The sequence below is a fragment of the Belonocnema kinseyi genome, chromosome 3 (assembly GCF_010883055.1).
Source record: "Belonocnema kinseyi isolate 2016_QV_RU_SX_M_011 chromosome 3, B_treatae_v1, whole genome shotgun sequence".
Classification (NCBI taxonomy): domain Eukaryota; kingdom Metazoa; phylum Arthropoda; class Insecta; order Hymenoptera; family Cynipidae; genus Belonocnema; species Belonocnema kinseyi.
In genome coordinates this window covers 64,936,757-64,959,381 of record NC_046659.1, presented here as the reverse complement: position 1 = coordinate 64,959,381, position 22,625 = coordinate 64,936,757, and the positions used below count along the sequence as shown (strand labels likewise).

The 22,625-nt window shown below is 27.2% G+C and overlaps 2 protein-coding genes across 2 annotated transcripts in view; one reads left to right on the top strand and one right to left on the bottom strand.

The window, feature by feature from the left end:
• Positions 1-3,798: 3,798 nt before the first annotated feature.
• On the bottom strand, positions 3,799-10,834 carry LOC117170228 (DNA-directed RNA polymerase II subunit GRINL1A). Its single transcript, XM_033356850.1, has 4 exons — positions 10,308-10,834; positions 4,630-4,885; positions 4,178-4,543; positions 3,799-4,086 (listed from the first exon to the last, which is right to left on the bottom strand). The coding sequence occupies exons 1-4, from the start codon at positions 10,487-10,489 to the stop codon at positions 3,877-3,879; spliced, it is 1,014 nt and encodes a 337-aa protein (XP_033212741.1). The 5' UTR covers positions 10,490-10,834; the 3' UTR covers positions 3,799-3,876.
• Positions 10,835-11,128: 294 nt separating this feature from the next.
• Positions 11,129-22,625, top strand: part of LOC117169392 (trafficking protein particle complex subunit 10) — a 25,469-nt gene continuing 13,972 nt past the window's right edge. Inside the window, exons 1-6 of the mRNA XM_033355753.1 lie at positions 11,129-11,463; positions 14,551-14,771; positions 14,858-15,247; positions 18,444-18,555; positions 18,656-18,843; positions 20,538-20,756. Coding sequence (XP_033211644.1) covers positions 11,385-11,463; positions 14,551-14,771; positions 14,858-15,247; positions 18,444-18,555; positions 18,656-18,843; positions 20,538-20,756 — 1,209 coding nt within the window. The 5' untranslated portion in view covers positions 11,129-11,384. The remainder of the gene's footprint in view (positions 11,464-14,550; positions 14,772-14,857; positions 15,248-18,443; positions 18,556-18,655; positions 18,844-20,537; positions 20,757-22,625) is intronic.

Here is a 22,625-nt window from a genome sequence, read left to right as displayed (position 1 = left end):
ATGATTCAGAAAATTGAAAAGATTTGTGAGATTTTTAAAAAGATTAAAACAATTTTATGGTATTTTGCAAGATTTTTAAATGAATTGTTAAGATTTTTGGTAATTTCTATAGAGAATTTTAGGAAATGAAATTTTAATGATTTTTAGGATGTCTAATAACATGTAGACATTTTAAAAGATAATTAGACTTAAATATATACAGGATTTGACAAATTTAAAGAAATATAGTGTATTTTAAAAGATTCTGAGGATTGCAAATTATATCCTAAGATTTTGAGCGATTTTAGAGAAGTTTAGAAAACAAAAAACATTTTAATGGATTTTGTGGGTTTTCCGAGAATTTCGAACATTTAGACATTTTAAAAGATATGAAAAACTTAAGGTGTAAGGAATTTCAAAGGTTTTAGGGATTTTAAAAATTTCAAAAAAGATAGTGTATTTTAAAAGATTCCGAGAAATTTCAAATTATTTCATAAGATTTCACGGATTTTAAATTGGGCTAAGAGAATTAAATATTTTATTTTTTTAAAGATTTAAAAAATTTAATGTTATTTTACAAGTTTTTTAATTAATTCAAGAGATTTTAGGTTAATTATATAGAAGCTTAAGAAATGTTGGCTTTTCGGGCGTCTCATAAAATGTAGAAATTTGAAAAGATATCAGAAACTTCAAAATGTATGGGATTTTTCTAATTTAAAGAAATATAGTGTATTCTAAAAGATTCTGAGGATTCCAAATTATTTTCTAAGATTTTTAAGAGATTTTAGGGAACTCTAAGGAATTAATGAAATTTTAATGGATTTGAGGGTTTTTAAAAAGATATTTAAGGTATTAAAGACCTAAGATTTTAAGCGATTTGTTAGAACTTTAGGGTATAAATGAAATTTTAATGGATTTTAGTGGTTTTCAGAAAATTTCGAACATTTAGACAATATAGAAGATATTAAACATTTAAGATATAAGAAATTTAAAAAGATTTTAGGAATTTCTAAATTTTCAAAGAATATAGTGTATTTTAAAATATTCCAAAAATTTTTAATGATTTCATAAGATTCCAAGGGTTTTAAATGGACGTTAAAGGATTCAGAGAATTAAAGTGATTTAGATTTTTAACATTTTGGAAAAGATTGAAATAATTGTATGGTATTTTAGAAGATTTTAAAATGAATTCAAGAGATTTTAGTTAATTTCTATAGAGAATCTTCGGTAACAAACGAAATTTTAATAACTTTTAGGGTGTCTCATAAGATGTAGCCATTTTAAAAGATAATTAAAGACAAAGATGTACCGGATTAAATTTTTTTTAGAGAAATATAGTGTATTTTAAAAAATTCTGAGAATTTCAAATTATTTCCTAAGATTTTAAGCGATTTTAGATAAGTTTAGGAAACAAATAAAATTTTAATGAATTTTAGGGGGCTTCAGAGAATTTTGAACATTTAGACATTTTAAAAGTAAGGAATTTCAAAGATTTTAGGGATTAAAATTTTTTTTTAATATAGTGTTTTAAAAGATTTAAACAAGTTTATGCTATTATATAAGTTTTAAAATTAAATCAAGAGATTTTAGGTTAATTCTAACGAACCTTAGAAACTGTTGTCTTTTGGGGCGTCTTATAAAATGTAGACATTTCAAAAGATACTGAAACTTCAAAATGTATCGGATTTTTTAAATTTAAATAATTATAGTGTATTTTAAAAGATTTTGAACATTTAAAATTAATTCCTAAGATTTTAGAGAACTTTAGTGAATAAATGAAATTTTAATTGGTTTTAGGGATTTTAAGAGCATTTCGAGCACTTAAGACATTTTAAAAGATATTAAAAACTTAAGATATAAGGAATTTCATAAGATTTTAGAGATTTTTACATTTTCAAAGAACATAGTTTATTTGAAAAGATTAAGAGAAGTTTAAAATAATTATGTAAGATTCAAAAGGGATTTCAAGTAGACGTCGGAGGATTCAGAGAATTAAAAAGATTTAGATTTGTAAGATTTTTTTAATTTATGGTATTTTACAAGATTTTAAAATGAATTTAAGAGATTTTAGGTAATTTCTATAGAGAATTTTAGGAAATGAATGAAATGGAATGCAATTTTAATGATTTTTAGGGTGTCTCTTAACATGTAGACATTTTAAAAGACAAAAAAAGACTTCAGTATAGAAAGGGATTTAAAAAATTTAAAGAAATATAGTGTATTTTAAAAGATTCTGAGGATTTCGAATTATATCCTAACATTTTAAGTGATTTTAGAGAAGTTTAGGAAACAAAATTTGAGTGGATTTTAGGGTTTTTCAGAGAATTTCGAACATTTAGATATTTCAAAAGATTGTAAAGACTTAAGATATAATATTTTAGGGATTTCTAGATTTTCAAAGAATATAGTGTATTTTAAAAGATTCCGAGAAATTTCAATTTATTTCATAAGATTCCAGGGGATTTAACATGGGCTCAGAGAATTCAAAAGATATTAAATACTTCAAAATGTACGAGATTTTTTTAATTTCAAGAAATATAGTATATTTTCAAAGATTCTGAGGATTATATATTATTTCTTATAATTTTTAAGAGATTTTAGAGAACTCGGAGGAATAAATAAAATTGTATAGGATTTTATGGATTTTTTTTGAAAGATATTAAAGACTTCATGATGTATAGGATTTTACCAATTTCAAGAAATATAGTGTATTTTAAAAGATTCTGAACATTTCAAATCAATTCCTAAGGTTTTAGAGAACTTTAGGAAATAAATGAAATTTTAAATGATTTTAGCGGTTTTCAAAGAATGTTGAACATTTAGACATTTTAACAGATAGTACAGACTTTAGATATAAGATTTTACGGATTTATAGATTTTTAAAGAACATAGTGTATTTTAAAAGATTGCAAAGTTTTTAAAATGATTTCATGAGATTCCAAGGGATTTTAATGACTTTTAGCGTGTCTTATAAGATGCAGACATTTTAAGAGCTATTTAAAGACTTTAAGATGTACGGGATGTACAAAATGTAAAGAAATATCGTGTATTTTGAAAGATTCTGAGGATTTCAAATTAATTCCTAAGATCTTAAGCGATTTTAGAAAAGTCTAGGAAAAAAATATAATTTTAATGGTTAAACAATACTAATATTTATTAATGTATTAAAAATATAGTGTATTTTTAAATATTTCGAGGAATTTAACATTTTCTAAGATTTCAAGAAATTATTACGCAATTGACCAAATTTCAAGGGGTTTCAAAAGAAATGAAGGTTCCATAAAATAGCTATAATTAATGTCAATAGTATTTTATAAGATTCCAATGAGTTTAAGGAGATTTCAAAATTTTCAAGAGTTTTCAACGAGTTTCCTGGGATTTCAGAAAGTTTTAAAGAATTTGAAAAAGGCATCCAGCAGGATATCTATGATATTTAAAAAATTTCCAGGTATTCCAACGTATTTTTAGAAAACTTTAGGGGATAAAGGAAAGTTCAACGGATCTCACCATATTTAATGGATTCATAGGATTTTCAGTAATTTTGAAAATTTCCAGAGATTTAAAATTATTGATGAGTTTTCCAGAAATTTCAAAAGGGTCTCGACAAATTTCATGTGTTCTAAAGGATTTAAAAGGATTTCCGGCAATTTTATGTTAGATGTACGTTGTATATATACCCTCGATATAAAATTTGTTCACTGATATTATTTTGAATTTCTCAAATGGCCCTGAGGCCTGGAACTTTGTAAATGATTTGCGGCCAACCTTTTTAAAACTGAGTTTCTCCTTTTTGTTAAAGAATGATAAAACCTTTGTTTATAATAATTAAATATTTATTTTTAAAGTCATGCAAGGACGATATAAATTATATTAAAAATTAAATAATTCGATTTCTGACTAATGTACTGTATAAACAACAGATCTGCCTTTATCGCTTTCCTCTTCATCGTGCACTTCAATCTCTTCATCATCAGATGCGTCCGAGGAATCAGAATCCTTAGCTTCACTTGTAGAACGATAACTTCCTACATTAGCAGGTAAAGTTCCCAAACTGTGAGCACCGAGCTGTTCCATGAGGCGTTGAGTTGCATGTTTTGCTTGGATTTGCTGGAAACGATTTTAATTTAATGAAACAATAATTAGAAAGAAAAAATAATATAACTCAATTTTAAAAAACAACATGTTTATCATAGCTTACCTGCAATTTTTCAGCTTGTTCCTTTTGCAATCTCAGAGATTCGTTTAAACTTAGAACCTGCACAGCTCCATGAACAATAAGAGGCGGTGTTGCTGCCGTTATTTCCCAATGCTTGTCTTTTTTTCGCACCTTTTCTTTCATAGGATCATGTACGTTGGACTTGGTCGTTTTGTAAGGCATATATTTTTCTCTTCGCGTCTCTTTTTCTGAGTTCTCTACCAAATTTACAATATATTTTACATGTTCTATTTCCGGAGGTTCGCTGGAATCGAAAGAATCTATGTCTTGCAAATCTTCAGGCTTTATAAGCTTCTCCTCAGGTGGAAGGATAATCACTTTCTTTTTGTGTACACCACTTCCTGTCGGCTGTTTATTAAAAAGAATATTTTTCATTTATTCAATTTATAATACAATTTAAGTATCGTTAATTTGTTGTTTAGAAATGTACTGACCTGGGCGAGAATTTTAAGCGGATCTTCATCATCATCGCTGTCCAGTTCAACTATCTTCTCTCCAAGGTCTTTTTCTGAATATTTGCCTGTCCATTCTAGTTGATTCATTGCTGATTTACCATCTTGGGCTATGTTGAGTCTCGAAAGAAGACGAGCTGCTTCATCAACTTCATTACGACGCTCAATTTCCTTAACGATTTTCTCTCTGAAACCTTTTATCTTCTCTCCTTTATCAGGAAGTTTGGAAATAAAAATCCTACAAAATAAATATAAATATAGATATGCATCGTTAAATAAAATATCACAATTTTTATAACTTCCATGTTTACTTTTGACAAAAACTCCAAGTCTCCTGTCCATATAAAACAGTTTATTTATTATTTAATACTAGATGGGTAAAGCTGGAAGGACCACTTTGTCTAAATAACGTAAGAACTATGCCATAATTAAGGGCTCAGCTAAGGCTTTTGCATAACCCATGACGAAATTTGTCAAAAACAACCCCCACCACAAAAAAGTACAGTAAAAAATCAATATGCGCTAATCTTAAAAGTGAGTGAATCAGGATTAAGGCTCATTTTAGGCTCCACAAGGCCCCAAAATCAATTTTCCAAAACCATCCGCTTCCCAAAAACAATGTTCTAAAACCATACATTAACATTAGAAAACTACCCCTTTCCCAAAAGTGATGATAATGTGCAAAACAAAGTACTTTTACAATTTTGTAACAATTTCAAGCCATCTGAAAAGATCAAACCCTTTTCCAAAAACCACCCCTAAGATTTGAAAACTATCCCGTGAATCAATGCGACATTTTCTGCCTTCATTTAAGGCTCATCTATAAGCAAAGAGAATAATTTTTGACTCTGCATTGAGGAAAATGCATAGTACTTCTAGCTTTACGTAATACAGGCAGAACCATGCATTTTTTTCAAAAAATGCAGGGTCCAAAATTTGCCTTTTGGATATTAAATGTATCCTAAATAAGCCCTTAATTTCGGCAAAGAGAATACTGTTTGTAGTTGCATTTCTTTACAGGGTAGTTTTCGAGTGTTAGGGGTGGTTTTTTGCAAAAGGATTTGATGATTTTAGATGGCTAGAAAATAATTACAAACTGATTAAATACTTTTTCTGGCACGTTATCAGAACCTTTGGGTAAGGGGTAGTTTTCCAATGTTAAGGGGTGGTTTTGTAAAATTGTTTTTAGGACTCTGGAGAGCTTGAAAAGAGACTTAAATTCTGATGAACTCACTTTTAAGATTAGTGTATATTTCGTGCACTTTATCAGCATTTCATCATAAGTCATGGTATTTTAATGTTAAGGGCATGTGATACCAGAAATGAGTTGGGAGATTGCTCATGTAAGGAATAAGAGACTCCGTCAAAATTAGATTACTAAAAGCGCTCTCTTGGTTTGTGGGTCAACTCCTCGGAGTTACTTCGCAGTTTTCGGCATTTTCAGACGTTCCGCGTCGGTAATTGCTTAAGTTAGAGAATTTTAAAAATGAGTTATCACTGCAGTTACAATTACAGGAGTTACTATAAATATAAATGATGTACTGCATATTTACTTACCACTCGAATATTAGTGAATCATAAATTATGACTTATAATTTTATTACATTACCAGAAAAAGTTTTTTGCTCACCTATTTTTTAATGACTGATAAGTTTTATTTATTTTAATTGTGACAGAGCTAAACATTTTTCTCTTTAAAATGTTGAATGCTATTACAATTCAAAATTCTGTATAAAATCAAGCAGAGGATAAAGCCAATTTATCCATTTTATAAAGAACTTTGAGATTTCTTTAGAAACAAAAAATAGTATATTGTCAATTATAATACCTTACATTTTTCTCTAAAACGCTAAAATTAAGTAACTATTATAACATATGTTTATCAGTTACAGATTGTATTAATTAATATACAGTTTGTAGCTAAAATGCATATATAGAGAAGAGTACCCAAATATGAGATACCAACTCTGTTTGGCGTAATTGTCGGAATTCTATGTACTGAATTTAAAAGTAATATAGGTAATTTTAAAGGAAATTTAGTTTGTCATAAGAAGCTCAAATAAAAAATTTTATTAAGAATTTTTTTATGCTGAAAATACAAAAAATGTAAAAAAGTGCTTTTTCCAAACTCGTCAAACTATTCTCACAATATGAGATACCCCAGGAAATAGCTAACAAAATGCAAAATAAAGTATTATTTTTAATGAAAAACTTCATTCTATGTTTCCGTAGTAATATAAGTACTAAATATTTTAATGTAACATACACGATTGCAAATTCCTAAATATTAAACTGCAATCGGTTCTACAACATTGTCTTAAGTTTGAGAGATATATGACCCATATTTATGGAAGGCCTTTTAAGTTTGAACCCTCCTTTTATGGTCTATTTCTGTTGTCAAAATACTCGATATGAATGGCTGCGTAGTTGTGAGCCCAAAATTACGATAATAGAATTAACACCTTATTACGGTTAAAACACTATTTGAAAAAAAAGTAATTGTTTAAGTTTTGTAATTTTACATAAAAAAACATTCATTTTAATTAAGAAAAGGCGAATTTTAAACGACAAATAGTTCAATTAACAAACAAACAAGAATGGAATAAATGGAATAGTTGAATTGCCAGTTTAAAAAAATTAATATTTTCAACAACAAAAATGAATTTTCAACAGAATACATGAATTTTTACCCACTTACCTTGAAGAAGCCAACAGATAAATTTTCAACCAAAAATGAAATAGCTGAATTTTCAAATAAAAACATTAATTTCCAAAAATATAATTTATTTTTTATCCAAAGAGCTATATATGCTACTAAAATCGAACTAAACTTTTCTGATTGGCTGCAAAAATATGTTAGTTCCCGGAGACTATTTATTATGTTTATTTGTAAGTCCAAAGTTTCCGGCCAAAAATATTGTGTAGTTTGGAAGTAACGCTTGGGGGAATTGTAACACAAATAAACTCGAAATATACACACACTTTGTTAGCAATATCAAAAAATTTTTGATAATTTCTTATCCTAGGAAAAAAGCCGGGGGAATCTAAAACTGAAAAAATCGATACTATGAACCAAGCGCTATGATAATTAATCACATTTTCCTAAATTATAGCTTTTTTGAATTAACCCCCAAAAAAGTGTGTGGGAACGTCCGTTAGCATGTTCGCTATCATTTCCCAAATTTTTAATACAAAATATTTATTATTCTAGAAAAAAGCCGGGGGAACCTAAAACTGCGGTAAAATCGACAATTTTCTACGTATCACATGCCCTTAAGGGATGGTTTTGGAAAATTGATTTTTCAGGCGTCGGAGAGCCTAAAATGCAATTCATCGGTACTTTTGGGTAAGAGGTACTTTTTAAATTTTAAGGGCTGGTTTTTGAAAATTAATTTTCGGGTGTTAGAGAGCCTAAAATAAGCGTTTAATTCTAATGTGCTCATTTTTATTATTAGTGTATATTTATTTTTAGGATAATTTTGTTGTAATAGGGGTTGTTTTTGAAAATTTTACCCGGGGGTTATGCAAGAATCTTAAATACGCCCTCAATCCTTGGGAAAGAAAAAATGTGATATAACCAAAATTTCTACCATTGTACAGAGCCCAAAATTTGCTTCTGGGTATTAAATTAGCCTTAAATGAGCCCTTAATTATGACATAAGTCTTACGTTGTTTAAACAAAGTGGTACATCCACATTTTCCCATCATTTAATAGTACTTATCTTTCAAATGAAACTTTTTAAAAATAAATTTGGCCAATTCTACTGGTCATATTCGACGATTTCTCGTCCAATTATTAATGAATGTAAATGTATCTTTTACGATTCAGGGTTGCTACAAAATCCCCATTTCGAAATTCACTGCCTTTTCCCTCACTGTTCTAAATTTTTCTTTTGTTCATAAAAATAACCATATATAGAAGGGGTCATCCACAAATTATTACGTAAGATATACGTAAAATCTATGAACTTTCAATAAAATAGCTACATTTTCAACAAAAGAAATAATCTTTTAACTAAAAATATGAATCTTTACTCAAAAAATGAACTAAAAACTAAACAGTTGTTTCCGCCGAAAAATATTTTTAATAAAGACATTTGAATTAAATTAAAAAATAAGCATTTTCAATAAATTAGTGGTATTGGTAACCAAACAAGAATTTTCAACAAAGAAATATTTGTCAGTCAATATGAAAAAAAATCTAACCTAAAATGTTGAATTTTCAGCAAGAAAAATGAATTTTCTGCAAAATAGTTGAGGCTTAACCCCAAAAATATAAATTTTTAATCAAAAAGTTGAAGTTTCAACCCAAAACCATGAATTTTCTACTAAAATAATTGGAATGTCGAACCAAAAAAGACGAGTTTTTAACCAAATAGATTAATGTCCAACTAAAAAAGGTAAATTTACAAGCAAAGATTAATTACATTTTCAGCTTGAAAAATAAATTTTTGATTAAAAAAAAAGAATTTTCAACAAAACAGTTAAATTATGAACCAAAGAAATAAGCTTTAAACCAAAAAGACGAATTTTCAACTAATGAAATTATTTTTTTTACCAAAATTAAGAATTTTGAACAAAGCATTTGAATTATTACCCAAAACAGTTTATTTTTCTACTTAAAATAAAATGGTTACATTTTTAATAACAAATTACCTAACTCCTCGTAATCATGATGCCAATTTTCTTGCTTTTATTTCATTTGAATGAAGGTTATTTTTATTTTCTATTATAAAATGCTAAAAAAGTGGGTTTTATCAATAAATGTTACTTTTAAAATATTTTTTAAAACAATAAATTCAAAGTATAACCAAGTTAAATTTTAAACTAAACATATGAATTTTGAATAAAGGCGATTAAATTTCTGCCAAAAAATACTTTTTTAACGAAAAAGTGGAACCTAAATTTTCAATTTGAACAACTAATTTCCTGCAAAAGAACTCATTTTCAATCAAGAAAATTAATTTTTAACAAAATACGTGCATTTTTAAAGGAATTTTCAAACTGATATATAGATTTTCAAACACAGAAATAAATTTTTAACCGAAATATTAATTAATGACTAAGAAGATTAATATTCTATCTAAGATTAATATTCTAAGACTAAACGAAAAATGTGGTAGTTGATATTTTAATAAAAATATTAATTGTAAACTAAAACAGTTGAATTCAACAGCAACAAAAAAACGAATTTTTAACAAAATAATTGAATCCTAAACAACATTATTTTTTAATGAATCAGTTTAACTTTTAACCAAGAAGATTAAATTTCTACCGAAGGACATGAATTTTCAAGATCGTTGAGAAAAAAATAATGAAATATACTTTAAATTTAGTTTATCGAAAATTTTCTGTCAGGTTTTCCTTAACATTTCCTGATTTTCCCTAACCAGTTTTAAATTCTTAGACTTGTAGAAATCCTGCAATTATTGAAATATACACAATTCTCATTCTTATTATAATTTTTTTTATAAGTCTGGAATTATAATATTATTTGTCTCAATACAAAAATCAAAACGTAAATTGAAAAAAGACTTTGTTGAAATAGGTTCGACTAAATAAATTCTAGTTGCACTTTTTCAAAATTCCATGACTTCTCAAGGGTTTGTAGCATCCCTCTTTGATAGAGGCCAGTTAAATCTAAGAAAATAATTACGTACTTGTTTGCGAGTAATTTGTTTTGCCTTTCTAAAAGTTCACCTAAATCGATTTTTCGTAGCTTTCCTAAATTCTCGAGGTAACCTTGTTTTTCTTTTTTTGGCCGCGGAGGTATATCACCAGGAATTCGCTTGAACGGCGGCGGTACATCACCGGGAATTCTATTTTTCACTTTGTCCACCATTGTGATTTAATTTGTTTTTATTCCAATTCGAAAAAATACACAAAAGTAAAAACAACAAATATTGTTGCCTTTTGCATGAAAAAAGCTTACATTATCACTACGCCTGAATGATTAAATAGAAGTACCGATTCCTACATTCTTGATCAAATCTACGATATATTGACCCTGGAAGTGAATTGAACAAATAAAATCTAATCTTGACACATAGAATCACAAAGAATATATAAAATCGTTTAATCTTAGCGATCTTTTGCTATTGTTATCTCAGACGACGAGACAATTTAGAGGTTATGATTTTATTTTGCAGCTTTTTTTAGAATTTAGACGAGGTGTCAGTCTTATCAGTCTGACCACCACAGAGAGCCGAAAAAATATGTTTAAAAAGCTTTCACACCAAATTTAATTCATATAATAAATGTAAATTATTCATGAAGACAAAACCATTAGAACTTTATAATAAGTTATGCTTTTCATCAAAAAACTTTTTTATATTTAAGAAAATTCGACAAAAACATGTGACCAAATTTGAATTAAGATTAACGTGAACATTGCAGAAATCACAAAATCGAAAAGAAAATCGAGATGTGCCAACACGGAAGAGTCAACTTCACTCCGAATGAAAATCCAACCTCAAAAAGTGTCTCCAAGATGGAGCTCTGAAGAGAAATCACGTTAGATTCCAAAGATTGACTCTATTTATTTATTTACTCTTAGAAATAAAAACTTTCGGCTTGACATTTACACCAAACGAAAGAAGTTTCCTTTACAATTAAAACGCACATATCTGATGGCCTACTTCAGATTTGGATCATAACAATTTTCCTTCAAAGTGGCAGAAGTGACGTAGATTTGTAATGAAGTAGTAAGCTCTTGGAATATTTGACAGAAGTCGGAAATGAATTGCAATGGGACACCACCTACTAGTGATAAAGTCCAAACAAGCGCCTCCATGGACAACAAATCAATTATTACATGTAAGTTTGCCCTCCAGAAAGTTGTTTTCACTTAACCTGCCTACATTCTTTGGCTCGTCATTGACGTTGTTATTGACGCCCCCAAGATGCTTTCAATCAACATATTTCTTGTTTTTTTATTTAATCAATACTGTCATTGACACTCCTTCAACTTTAACACGGGCCATGCTTTGGGAATGGTCAACGATTGTTTATTGTTAGCCAATAAATAATAAATATATTCATTTGTTCTTTTCATGTCATTAAAAAAAATGTTTAACACTGGATGAATTTTTGCGTGCATAACTTTGAATTTTTTCTTAGACAGATTAAATGCGATTTTAGTTTCTTGACATGGAATTCAAATAATTTTAATTGAATGAAATTGACGAAAATTGAATGGCAAGCGATTCAAAGTCCCAATTTTTTATTAATTTTCAATTTATTATATTCTAAGGTGCACTATGGAAATTTGAAAAGATAAAATTATCCTATCTAAAAAATAGGTGGAACGAAATTATCGAAAATTTCGCACCCATTGTTGTTAACTACCTGATTGGTTGCATGCTGCGTGAATATGACTTTGAGTGACTGTTTTCCGTTTGTTTTGTAGAATTTTCTAAATCGCAATTTCCAAATTATGTTTTTTAATTCTAAACATTTATTTCTAAAAGCGAAAATTTAAACTATATTATATGATTTTCTAATGATAAAGGTAAAAATTCTGTTTTTTCCTTTTTGTCTAAATGTTTAAAAAATGATCAAAGGATTCTATTCGTAACACCTTAACCATATTAAATGAAGTTCTTTCCCATGAATTTAGCAAATAAAAGTGTCCAAATGAGTAATTCTATTGGGTGAGAAAATTTATTTCTTAATGTGTTTGAACATTATTGATAGAAGAGACCATTTAATTAAAGTTTTTTTTTAATATTAAGAAATTATGCTGATCTCAACGTTGTTCAGCCAAACTATAATTTTGCAAATTCTTTACACATTCAAAAAGTTGAGAACAATGAAATTATAGACAACAATTTCAAATATCTTAGGTAGTTTGCGAAACGTATAAACTGTAGTTAACGATACAAAATTTTAAAGGTTTCTAGAGAATACAAATTTGTTGAAATTTCTCGGAAAATTTTGTATGATAGTTTCTTTTACAACATATATTTTAAGATATTTTTTTTAATCTTGCAGAAATTTTTCACAGTAGATTTTGAAGTTTTTTCTGAAAATTTTGAAAGGTTTGAAAACAATAAAATAACTGCCTTAAAATTCCTGAGAATATTTCAAGTTATTATTTATTTTTCCTTAATTAATTCAAGGAAAACATTTGAAAAAGATTATAAAAAATTACAAAGGATTTTCAAAATTATCAAAAATAAATCCAGAAAAAAATAACATTTAAATTATAAATTATAAAATTTAGAAAAATGCTGTAAAAAGAAATCAAATTTCTTAGAATTTTTGTAGATACTTTTTTAACATATCTGATATATTTAAAAATCATTTTGAACTTTCTCGAGAAACCTAAGAATATTATATATAATATTTGACCTGGAAAATATTTTTTGGTTGCAAATTCAACAATTTGGTTGAAAATTCGTTTTTTTTTTGGTTGAAAAAAATTCACCTCTTTTGGTAGAAATGTTGAAAATTTAACTATTTTGTTAAAAATTCACTTGTTCTCGTGAATATTCATGATTTTAGTTCAAAATTCTTCTCCTTGGTTGAAGATTAACTATTATGTAGAATTTTCTGTATGAATTCAACTGTTTTTCATTTAAAATCAAAATATTCTTGGATTGGAATTTTTTGTTGAGAATTCGTCCTTTGTGGAAAATACAACTGCTTAAAAATTAATCTTTTTGGTTCATCTGTTTTGTTTGAAAATTCAACTATTTGGTAGAAAATTAAATGTTTTGCTGAAATTTTTATTTGGCATGTCTGCAGCTTTCAAAAATCTTTTTGAATTTTACAAGATTTTTAGAAAAATTATATTTATATAACACTAAAAACAAATATAAATATATCTAAAAGAAGTGGTGCAACGAAATATCTCGAAAATTTCGAACTCATTGTTGTTTAAAACTTGATTGTTTTTTAAATGACCTGAAATTGTTCCATCCATTACATTTTAAATTTTAATATGAAATCTGCTGCTAACTTTTAATTTGTTTACAACTGTTAATTTAATTAGTGATCTTTAAATCGTTATATTGACGAAATATTTAGTTGTTCTAGTAAATACAGATTTAAAATTATGTACTTTGTTAAAAGAATAAAACTTAATTTCATTAAATAAAAAAAATTATTCTTTGCTGTTAATTTTTTAATACCGAAGAGTTAATGTTTAAATTCTGATTTTACACCAAATATTAAAATTTCAAAGGTATCTGAATACTTGATATAATTCCAAAAGATTTCAGAAGGTATATTTGAGTTTTTAAAAGTTTCAGTACGTTTAAATGTTTCCAAAGTATTTCCAAATACTTCAAGGAACTTGCAATAATTTGAAAGAAATTATAAGGTTTTAATTATAGGTTTTAACATATTTTAGGGCATATCAAAATTTTTTCAAAATGTTTCAATATATTTCAAAGAATATTTAGGAATCGTAAAGTATTTTAAGTGATTTCAACATATTCGAAGGGATTTTAAGAGATTTGTATATACCCCAAAGTATTCTTAAACATTTTAAGGATTGTTAATGTACTTAAAAATATTTCAAGGCTTTTCACCAAACTTTAAGTTATTTCTGAAGACCTCGGGGAGTTCAAAGGATTTAAAGTAATGTAAAAAGTTACGAGACATTTCAAATTATTTCAAACAGATGAAATTTCGGGCTTTCGGAAATTTTGAATTAATTAAAAATTTTTAAAATGCTAATATTTTCAAAGTATTTGAAATTATTTGTAAGGCTTTAATGGGATTTCAGAGAAATATGATTTATCATTAAGGCATAAGTAAAGTGCTGAATTAATTAAATATAAGTATTTTTGAATAAATTAGTATTTTTCAGTGAAGTACAACTTAGCATTTAAAATTTGAAATATTCAGTAATCGCGTGTTTGTTTGCTACTACAATAAAAATGTTTGCTGAAACAGGTGCTGGAGATGAGGAATTATTTGCCACATTGGAGAACAATTTGGTCAAAGCTGTATCAGCTGATGCGGTTGAATGGCGCAGATCTTATAGCCAGTTACCAATTAAAAAAGTTAAACTCAGTCCCTCATTTATCACCTTTTCTAGAGATGTTCTACCTACTGAGAAAAATTGGCATCTCGTGAAACAGCCAATATTTCACATATATTGGACTGAATGTTCCGTAAGAATTCCCTTCATGTTAAAAAATGTACACTATCCATTTCGAATTTTCGAGTATTTAGCCTTTCACTCTTGATGTTTTTGCAGGATATTGATCTTTATAAATCTTCCGTCAAAGACGATATAGACAAATGGTTAAAAACCTTAGCACATTTTCAAATCCAAGACTGGATGATAGTACTCGTAGAAACGTATGATATCAAGAAAAGTAATAAATTGCTCCCAAGGACCACAGTTTTAGACAAAATTCGAAATGACTTTGGATCGAAGCATGGAGACAGGTGTCTCTCTGTCATAAATCCAATCAAGTCTGAATCTCGCTCTGCTGAATCATGGCGAGGTCTTGTCTCTCGAGTGCGGCATTTAACACTAACTGCTTACGACAAAACACTTTTAAGATTCCGAGAAATCATAAAAGAACATCGGGAAAAACGAAATCAGCAAGGCTGGAACTTTTGCCATTACTTTCTTCTACAGGTGAGAATGATACAAAAAAATTCACTTCTTTCAAGTTTCAAAGTTCCACACTTTTTGTCTTTTTTGACATTTTTTTAGGTAAGGCAACTGTTTTGCTACTTTTTTCATTAAAGTGATATAAAATATTGACCTTATTCACAAACTTCGTTTCTTTTTGTAATTAACAATTAAAGAAAGGTATTGGATTTTGTTAGTTTTTGGCGCTAATTTTGATTTTTTGTGTGGTTTTTCCAATACAAATTGTTTGAAATACATGAAATACTACTTTATACCGATAATTAGATATTTATATAAATTTGTTCAACAATTTATCATTGTTTATAGAACTTTTTCCGAAATTCTCAACTTGTTTTCAATTTTTCAGTTAGAGCGGGACAATAATGAAGTTAAATAGAAATAATTGTTTAAATAATGTATTATTTTTTATAACAATGTTGTTTTAGAATAATGCTAAAAAGTTTTTGTTTTAATTGTTCACTTTTTTCCACTTTTCAATTAGATTCAAGTAATAATTAATTCAAGTTAACAAAAATAATTTTCTAAAGAATTTATTATAATTTTTTATTAACATTGTCTTTATAATGTTAAAAAGTTGCTGTTTTTTCTGAAATATTCAACTTCTTGTCCACTTTTCACTTATAGTGAGGTAATAATTAATTCAATTCAAGGAACCTAATTGTTTAAATAAATTATAACAATATTTTTATAGTAATGGTAGATAGTTTCGGTTTTTTATGAAAGTTAAAAATTTTTGTCCACTTATTACTAACTGCGATAATAATTAATCCAAGTTAACAAACCTAATTTTTTAAGCAATTTATCTTTGTTTATAACTATCTTCTTGTAGAGTTATTCTTCAGAAAATTGCGGGTTTTTCTGAAATTTCAGCATCTCTTTGACCTTTTAGTTAGGAAGATATAATAAATATTAATATTATAAATTAATAAATATTAATTTCAAGGAAAATTTACATTTAATATGTTTAATATAGACAATTTTAAGATTATTGTCTGAAATATATGTTATATATCAGACAAATAAATACCCAAATTAACATAGAATGTCTAAAAAATGGTTCTCCTTAATGTTTATTATGAATGTAAGAAATGGAAGTCGTGTAAGCCCTTAGAGGATACATTGTGAATAAAGAACTAAAGATTCAAAGCAAAGATACAAATTTTCAGAAAAAACCGCGATCTTCTAGCATTTATATAAGAGAAGATCTTTATACACAATAATTAATTGTGTAAACATTCACGTTTCTTAATTGGCAATAATTATTACTACACGAAGTTAAAATCGTTGGAAAAGTCAACACTTTCGGAAAAAACTTCAACTATCTCGCATTAATATAGGAGGTGATAGTTATAAAGAATAATTATTTATTTAAACAATCATTTTTGCTAAATCGAATTAATTATTACCTCAGACTGAGTGAAAAGTGGACTATAAGTTAAAATTTTCAGACAAAATTCTGAATCATATGTACAAAAAAAAGTCTTTTTTCTTATGGGAAATACATATTAAACTTCATGGGTTTGTGAAATCTATAAATATTATTTTTTTAAACTCATTTATTTTGTTCTGGATTCGAATAAATTTGGGGGCGATATGAATGAAAATTGGAAAAACATTAACAATGCATTTTTGGACGATTGTAATAAATACATTAGGGCTGGTCGAAAAAACAAAATGATGGAAATTCATAAAAAATGTTTCTTAATAGAGGAAGTTTTGTAACGACAATAATTTCCAAAAACATTTAATTCGTTTAAAACGTTTGCAGATAAATTGATGAAATTTTGTTGGGCTTATTTTCACCACTAATATATCAAAACTGACTGATGAACTTTTAAAAGTATTTATCACCTTTATTACATTTCATAATATATAAAAAATGTTTTTTTTTATGGTAAAACTTTTTTCTTTTATATTTATAGTTGAAATAAAAATTTCAAATATTCCTTGGCTCTAGGCTAATCGATTTATATATAATATTAATACGTTTTATTGAAGTAAGTGTCTATACCTGCCGAAAAAATACATTTTATTGAAGAGTACGGAATTCATGGTCATTTATATAATTCAAAAAAAGTACTCATCAAATGAACACCATAAATATAAAAATACAAAGTGGAAACACTCGAAAGTGAATTCATAGCTAGTTTAATTAACGTTTTCTAAGCGATAACTTCTGTTTAAAGGACCCCTATTTAAAAAAAGACTATTTTAAAATGTATAGGAATGATAAAAGAATTTTATCATCTGGGATATAATAAATCTGAACAGTTTTTCTAAAATGTTTTGTCTTTGCATTTATGATTTCCCAGATTTATCGAATTTTGTTTATGTGCATTTTTCCCAGTATATAACTTCAAATACCCAACAAAATGTTTTCTTTATTCCTACCAAATTAATTATACTTTTTGAGGGTTAAAAAAATGAACGAATTAAAGAATTCATTTTTAAATTTTGAAATTGGTTTATTAGCCTGTTAAAGTTTGAATAGAGTATATCCCTGAAATTAATTGAGATAAGTACTTTTAAATATAGGTCTCTTAATTAGTTTCGGTTGTATTTATAATTTTATATGATTTGCAGACAATAATAATCTTCACGTATAATAATAATATGGAAAATATATAAAATAAAGTATTTTTCGTCAAATCTATGAAATCTATTATTTCTCTTGTCATATATTGAGATAATTGTGGTTTTTAAATCATCTCAATTTATAGAGGAAAGCAAGATAAATGCATTAATCTTTTTTTCATCATTTATAAAAAAAATAGCAAGGTGCATCCTAATTCATTAAAAGTTGATGGTTTTTAACCCTAATACCTACATTCGTCACAGCTTCGAGCACATTAAGTTAAGAAAAAAATTACTTTTTTGAAGATAGTATTTAATACATAGTTCAATATTTCTATATTATCAACGATCCTATATTGAACACATGTTTTGAATGAAAGCTTTAAGTGCAAATAGTTAATTATATACCGAAAAATATTAAATAAATTTTTCTTTAAAATATGTTCGTTTTTTTTTGTATAAACTTTTTTAGTTTTTTTTTTATATATATAAAAACTATTTTTTGACTGATTTAAAAAGGCTTTTTTGAGTTCCATAGATCACTTCGAAACCTGGCCTCTGCATGATAACAAAATTTAATTTAATTTGCATGGTTTATTTCCAGGAAGAACTTGCATTTGTATTAGAAGTGTTAGGTTTATATGACGAGACTTTGGTCCAATATGATGAACTGGACGCTCTTTTTACACAGTTTGTTCTCAACTCAAACGTAGGAGGTAAATTTTAATTACAATTGTTTTTATAACTGACCCAACAAAAAAAAATATATATATATATAATTTCGCATCTTTTGTTTACGAAATAATTATATTTTAGATACGGCGGCTTGGCTAAGCTCGTTTCAAACTCCTTTAAACAACTGGTCAGGTGTGAATTTTAAGAATACCGTGGATCATCAACTGAGACGATTATTGGCTGAATGTAAAGCTACTTTGCTAGACCTTCGGAGCTATTTATTTAGCAGACAAGCGGCGATGTTGATTTTGCTCAACATGCCCTGGGAGGTGAGAATTTTTAAAAGAATTTTCATACACTACCGTCCAGGAGTATGAAACCTAAAAAACTAGCGTTTAAAAACATGCACTTACATTCGCGCCGGACATCTCCGGAACAAAACAGATCGAATAATTTCTTAAATAGCGTTTGAAAGTTAATTAAAATCCACGCCAAATGAAGCTTTATATCTCCTCTTTGGTTCTATATTTTTTATGATAATTTGAGAACCACTTAATATTTTTTAAGTTGATATTATTTTAAAGAGGAGATTATAGGTCTCGTTTTGTTTAATATTCCAATTTTTACCATCACTTTTCTAGATTTTTTCTGAAGTCGAAGTTGAATAATGAAAATGGGGATAAAAATAGAAATTATATATGTCTTTCTTACTCACTAATTCAGTCTCTATATTCATATTTGACGTGGATTTGATGATCCTTTCAAAGTTTTTTCAAAAATTATTATATGTGATTTTGTTCTGGAGATATCATGGGAGAAGTGAGTGCATTTTTTAAATCGTTTTATAGGGTGAAAATCAAAAAGTTGGAACTATTCATTTTTTAATTGAATAGAGAAAACATATTTCAGATCAATATAAAACCTTTCTTTTTATATTAATTAAAGTAAATGTAAGGTTAATGATTTGCGAGATGACAAATACGTTCCCTTTTATAGTTAAAATTCTATGTATTTAGTAACGATCTTTTGATACAAACCATTCAAAATATTTTTTAATTTAAATAGCAATTAGATCTGCTTCTCGAGACTTATAATATAAAAAATTTAATTTCACTATTTTTTTTGTAATAAAATTAATTTCAAAAATAATTACCAGAACACAATTTTTTGTTCACGCTATTAGTTTTCGTATAATATTTATTTTGGGTAAATAAACACAATGTTTTGCATATTATAATAGTACTCTTTTTCATCAAATCTTCACATTGGAAGTCAATTATATAAATTAGTTTTAATTAAACAGCAATTAGTTTCATATTTTTAGGTTTATTTCGTATATTTAGAAATAATTTTCGTATTGCAAAAATTATTATAAACATGAAATATTACTATAAATATAATGGCTTACATTTTAAAAAAGATGATTACGGGATGATTTTACTGATATTTAAGGAGTATGGAAACAAAACGTGATATGTCCATCACATAAAATGAATTGTTACAAAAAAAATAAATGTCCGATTACAGATTCATTACTTTAATAGATAAAACTTGTTATGCAGGTGAAAACTTTTTTAAATTCATAACCGTTAATACTTTGATATATTTCTCTTGTAATATATAATTTTACAAAACATAGAAATTTTATATTTGAAATTGAAAAGATAGTAATCATGTATACAATTATCTTATGATTTTATGTGTAAACAAGAAATTGTAAACTTATATAATTATAAATTAAATAATCTTATTTAGAATTTCATTTTTATCAGCGGATTTCAAGCTTCAATGTATCCTTAAATATTGATAAATGAAACGTAGGATATATCTCGTTTTGTGCGCTCACTCCTAAATTAGTCGATTTTATTTCGATACGGAGAAAAGTACGAGTAATCAGCACACAGCATATTGCTAAATAAAATACGCTCAATAAAATCCTTTAATTAAAAAAAATATTGTCAATTTTTCGATTTTCATCCATATGTGAAAGGCACATAATTTAATTTCTATTGTTTAACAATAGATTGCCCAAAGATGTTTGTCTTTTATACACAACACACTTGGCGAGCTGCAAATATTGGAAGTTCAGAGACCGGAAGGATCCGTCGAATGTTGGGCTTTCCTTTGTGCTTTGGAGGTTCTTCATGCTTGTCAGTTGTCAATGTCGAATATTGACAACAGTCAACAATTAGATAGGTGTTCCGTCCACACGGCGAGTTTATGGGCTGTAGCTAAGGACAAGGTATATTTTAACAATTGTTTTATAAATATTTATTTAAGGTGCCGTCCCTATTATCCGTTTTAACCCAAATTTGTTAAGCCTATATCTTGGAGTTGTCCTTTTTGCAGGGAAAACCAGAAATAGTCGGGGAATTTTCGATACACTAAAGTTGAAGTTTATAAAAGGCCGTGGCTGTGGGTACCGAAATTTCGATACAAATTATCCAATTTTTTCATTACAACAAGCCACATTTTTTTGTACGTGTAGACACTTCCTATACAACACTTTGTTTACTGTTTTTACTAAAAGTGTTAGAGAAAAATTTAGAAATACACATTTATTTGAATCAATTTTATTGATATCCTGAGTGTAAGGTTTTTAAACCTGAAAGAAAAATTTATATTGTTCAGAGAAAATGGAAAATCGGTCAGGGAATTGTCAAAGAATTTTGAAATTGGGATTTTGTAACAAGCATGAGAAAACCTGGAGATCAGGGAACGATATTGTTCAAGTAAATGGTAGAAATTTTGAAAAAAGTCTTTAAAAAGTCAGGAGTCTTATGTTTAATTTGAAAACGGCGAACGCTACAAACATTTTTGTCTAGAGAAAAAATATGCACAGTTAAATTACATGTAAAAATATGCGCTTTTAAAATTCAAACTCGAAACTTGCTTACACTGTTCAGCGAGAAAAATGTATAGGTGGTTATAGAATTCGGCCTCTCAATTTGCCTTCTTGGTTTCAAAATTTAGCAGTTCGCTTAAAGTTTTTTCAAATTTTTGATTGATAAATCTGTTTGGTATGAAAATTCAACTCTTTTGTTGAAAATCCGTTTTTTTTTTACTTTAAAATCCAACTACTTAGTTGAAAGTTTAACAACATTATTAAAAATTAATTCTTTTGATTGGAATTTCATGTATTTTGTTTAAAACTTATATTTTTTGGTACAAACTTAATTTTCTTCATTATTGTAGTAACTATATAGTTGGAAGTTGCACAAACTTGTTAAAAATTAATTTTGTTGTTAATAAATCATCTTTGACAAAAAATAATTATTTTTTCATTTACTTTTTAGCTGAAAATGTAACTTATTTATTTTTGGTCGAAAAATCATCTCTTTTTCTTTAAACTTCATCTCATCGGTTGTAAATTCAATTTTTGGTTAAAAATTAATTTTGGTTTAAACTTCAACTGCCTAATGGAGAGTTTTACTCTTCTTGGTTTAAGTTAAATTTTTTTTTTGAAAATTAAACTCTGGTTGAAAATTTGCATTTATTTATATGTAGAAAATGTAAGTATTTCGTTGAAAATTCAACTATTTTGTTGAAAATTCGAGTTTTGTTGAATACGATAAGCATTTCAACAATTTGGTTAAAAATTCAACTATTTTGTTTAAAATTGATCTATTTTGTTAAAAAGTCATATTGATTGTCTTAAAATAAACTGTTTTGTTGAATTTTTGTCTATTTGTGCAAGGGAATTCGTCCTTTGGATTGAAAATTCATCCTTTTTTGTGGAAAACTCAACTCTCTTCTAAAAATTCAAATATTTGGTTAAAAATTCAACTTTTTTGGTTGATATTTAATCTTTTTTCTTTGAAAATTTAGCCATTTGTTTGAAAATTCAGCTTTATATCGTAAAAATTCATTTTTTTAAGAAGACATTTTGCCTGGTCGAAAATTTAATTGTTTTTGTTGAAAATTCGTCCTTTTGGATTAAAAATTCATCTTTTACAGTAGAAAAGTACGAGGGTAGTTCAATAAGTCCTTAGAATGACCAACAAATGGAGCGCGAATCGCTCCAAATGATCTGTTTTCAGTCAGCACCACTCCCGACTAGATATATGGTGCAGTCACAGTCCACATCTTCTGAGTTTACGTGTTTTTATAA

Excerpts from the sequence above, each read along its gene's own strand:
- LOC117170228 (XM_033356850.1), bottom strand. The coding sequence starts at position 10,489 with ATGGTGGACAAAGTGAAAAATAGAATTCCCGGTGATGTACCGCCGCCG. Across the intron at positions 4,544-4,629 it reads CGCTTAAAATTCTCGCCCAG|CCGACAGGAAGTGGTGTACA; the intron begins GTCAGTACATTT and ends TTTAATAAACAG. Across the intron at positions 4,087-4,177 it reads AACAAGCTGAAAAATTGCAG|CAAATCCAAGCAAAACATGC; the intron begins GTAAGCTATGAT and ends AATCGTTTCCAG.